This window comes from Quercus suber, unplaced genomic scaffold (genome assembly GCF_002906115.3).
Source record: "Quercus suber isolate HL8 unplaced genomic scaffold, Cork oak 2.0 scaffold_273, whole genome shotgun sequence".
Taxonomy (NCBI): Eukaryota; Viridiplantae; Streptophyta; class Magnoliopsida; order Fagales; family Fagaceae; genus Quercus; species Quercus suber.
Window position 1 is genome coordinate 634,810 of NW_027069729.1, and position 3,445 is coordinate 638,254.

Consider the following 3,445-nt stretch of genomic DNA (forward strand, 5'->3'; position numbering starts at 1 on the left):
AAAGCTTGCTTAGTTGTGCATAAAGATGCTCATCTAAGCTACAAGAGATACAAAGTTTAGAAACTTTGTTTCAATGGCCATCCAAGGTACACAAGTACCAAAGTACACAAAACACACACTATTTTTGTATTTTTCTGATTTTTCAATTTTTATTTTTATTTTTATGAAAAACAAAATAAGCAAAACTGAAAACAAACAAACAAACAAAAACATGTTAAACAATATGAGAGCATGAAAGAAAAATGCATATGCATGAAGGCATGATAGAGAGATGCAGATGCATGAAAGCATGATTCCAAAAGCAGATAAGAAATCAAGTAGAAAGAGTCCTACTTTAGATAGAAAGAATTAAAGCAGAGGACAAAAAAAAAAAAAAGACAATTAAGTCTTAGGATCCTTTATCATCCACACAGCACGAGTTCTTGGCCGTGAAGATGAAAAGGCACATGTCCTAGTATGATTACTAAAGGACATAGAGGAATTAGAATTCCCTTGAAATTGAGTCAAAAAGCTCAAAACTTTTAATAACTCACCAAGAATAGGTACAGAGCCTTTAGACAAAGGATGAGACCTATTGGACACTCGCTTATGAGAAAACAACTTGAAACAACTAGGGCAAGTGTGACCAAAATCACCACAATGGTGACAAACATGAGTAATTTTAGAACTACTCGGCTTCCTAGAAGGAGGTCTAACCTTAGAGGTTGACAACTTGGGACAATTTGGCCTAATATGACCAACAATATGACAATGATGACAAGTGGGGACAAATTCAGAATTTTTATTCAACATAGGAGGAGTTTTAGACATAGGTTTAGAAACTTCAGCGTTATACCTTTGTCTATCCTAGCAATATTAGCCTTCAACTCTTCACTATTCCTTTTAAATGGGGGAATATAAAAATCTTTTTCTTTTGAGTTAGGCTCAACAACAAGTTTGGCATTAGTTAATTTTTCAACTTCAGTTTTAAATTCAACTAGTTGCTCTTCTAAACTCTTAATTTTGTCCACCTGAGATGAAATTTGATTTTTAAAATTCTCATCCAAATTATTGGCTTCATCCAATTTTGCAATCAAATCATCTTTTTCAAGCTTGACCTTTTTAAATTTACCTTTTAATTTTGCAGAATATTCAAGAGATTTCATACAAAAATTATAAAGCTTGCAATAGGCATCTTGAATATCATCATCATCATTCAACATAAGATCATGCAAATCAAAACAATCAAGAGTTTCCATGACAATAGGGGTCAATGGATCAACACAGCAAAGATTAAAACTAATCAGAGTGTGCCTGCTCTGATACCATTTGATAGGCGACAATCTGAATGACCCCTTGTGATTAAACCAATTAATTAATTAGCCAAGTTATTAATTAATTAATTTAGCATACAAATATGTGGAAGCACAAACAAATCACCAAATAACTAAATATGCAGCGAAAATTAAATGACATGGTGATTTGTTTACGAATGGGGAAAAACCTCGTGGCAAAAACTCCACCGGGTGATTTTCAGGTCACCACTCCCGAAACTCCACTATTATCAAATCAAGCGGTTACAAGTAAAAGAATCCCAAGTACCTTACCAACCTACAGTTGAACCCTTACCCCAATACCCAATTGGACTTGATCTGTAGCGACAGTTCCCACCTTTGATGCACGGCTTTGAAGTACATGACTAACTAGTTTGATGTGTGGATCCCAGTACGCGGCTTACTCCTTTGCACGAATCCCAGTACGTGACTAACTCCACAGCAACCCTTTAATTGTCATAGTTGATTTGTAGCAGCTTTACATAGAAACACCAATAAGATCTTCAATGTTGGTGCAAGAGACTTTGCTTGGTCACAAAACCCAAAGGCGTACAAGAAACGCAGCAAGAACTTTTTCTTCTGTAGCAGGAGGCTAGGGTTTCAAAAAGAAAACCTTATAAAGCTCTCTAGGGTTAGGTTTTTCTTTTTTCACCTCCTTTAAATAGAAGCTTAATGGGCTCTCCTATTCCAAATAGGTTTACATAAACCTTGGGCTTTCCTAGTCCAATAAGGATTATACAAACCCATAAACAAATAGCCTTTTAGAATAAAAACATTGTGGCTATAATCTAAAAATCCGTAAGCTCGATCGATCGAGCCATCTATCGAGCTTTAATGAATCTTGACAGATCGAGATTCTGTCGAGGAGGTATCGAGACCTACAGATTGCACTTTTCTTAAGCAGTTCTTGAGTAATCTTCATGTCTTCAATTTAACCATTTGTGATGATCATCTTGAACCTAATTAGATATACCCAAATACAAGTAAAATGCGTTTTGTCAAAAGATATGCCAATTACATAAAAATATGTCCCCAACAAATGTCATGTTCACTACACTGGGGAGAATAGGATCCTAGCCATCCAAGTTTATGTCAGTAGCCCGGTTACCTGCAGGGGACTTTAGTCATGGTTTGAAGAGAGCTAAATCGGATACTAAACCGGTGTTAGGGTTCTCGGATGAAGACAAGGTTGGCACCATCCAACCCCATGATGACGCTTTAGTAATCACCTTAAGAATTAGAGGGTATGACGTGAAGAGGGTAATGGTGGACCAGGGTAGTGTGGTAGAGATAATGTATCATGATCTCTACAAGGGCCTGAACTTAAAACTCGATGACTTAGCACCATACGATTCTCCCTTGGTGAGTTTTGAAGGAAGAGTTGTTACCCTGAAGGGCCAAATACGATTGCCTGTACAGGCTGGTGCAGAGGTAGTAGAGGTGGATTTTATCGTTGTAGATGTATATTTGCCCTATACTGCAATTGTAGCTAGACCTTGGCTTCATACACTAGGGGCTATTTCCTCTATTCTACATCAGAAAGTTAAGTATCCGTCCGAGGGTCAAGTTAACGAAATCCTGGGAGATCAATCTATGGCGAGGCAATGCTTGGTGGCTGCCATTCAGCATAAACCTGCAATCGAGTCCTCGGCCCATGCAGGAAGGGATTTATAGCAATCAAAACATCCGGCAATGCACACCAATGACTTAGCCGAGGGTGTGAGATGTGAAGATTTGATTAAGGTTGCCATCGGAGATGATCTAGAGAAGTTCTTTCAAGTCAGATCTCAATTACCTCTTCAGGAGAAGGATGCGCTTGTAGAGTTCCTTATGAGAAATATCGATGTATTTGCTTTGAATACTTATGAGGCCCCGGGGGTAGATCTAGAATTCATATGTCATCACCTAAATGTCAACCCTTTAGTCAACCCTAAGAAACAGCCTCCTCGGTGCCTATCTAGGGAATATGCTAAGGCGATACGAGAGGAGGTAATGAAGCTCAAGCAGGTTGGAGCTATTAAGGAAGTGTTCTATCTTGAGTGGCTAGCAAATACTGTAGTGGTGAAGAAGAAGAATGAGAAATGGCGAGTATGTGTAGACTTCACTGACTTAAATAAGGCTTGCCCTAAGGA

The 3,445-nt window shown here is 38.1% G+C and overlaps 1 protein-coding gene across 1 annotated transcript; it reads left to right on the forward strand.

Annotated features, from left to right (window-relative positions):
• The first annotated feature begins 2,402 nt into the window (after positions 1-2,402).
• Positions 2,403-2,987, forward strand: LOC136070944 (uncharacterized). Its single transcript, XM_065781616.1, has one exon. The coding sequence runs from the start codon at positions 2,403-2,405 to the stop codon at positions 2,985-2,987; it is 585 nt and encodes a 194-aa protein (XP_065637688.1).
• Positions 2,988-3,445: the final 458 nt, after the last annotated feature.

Coding starts and splice junctions, on each gene's coding strand:
- LOC136070944 (XM_065781616.1), top strand. CDS start 2,403: ATGTCAGTAGCCCGGTTACCTGCAGGGGACTTTAGTCATGGTTTGAAG.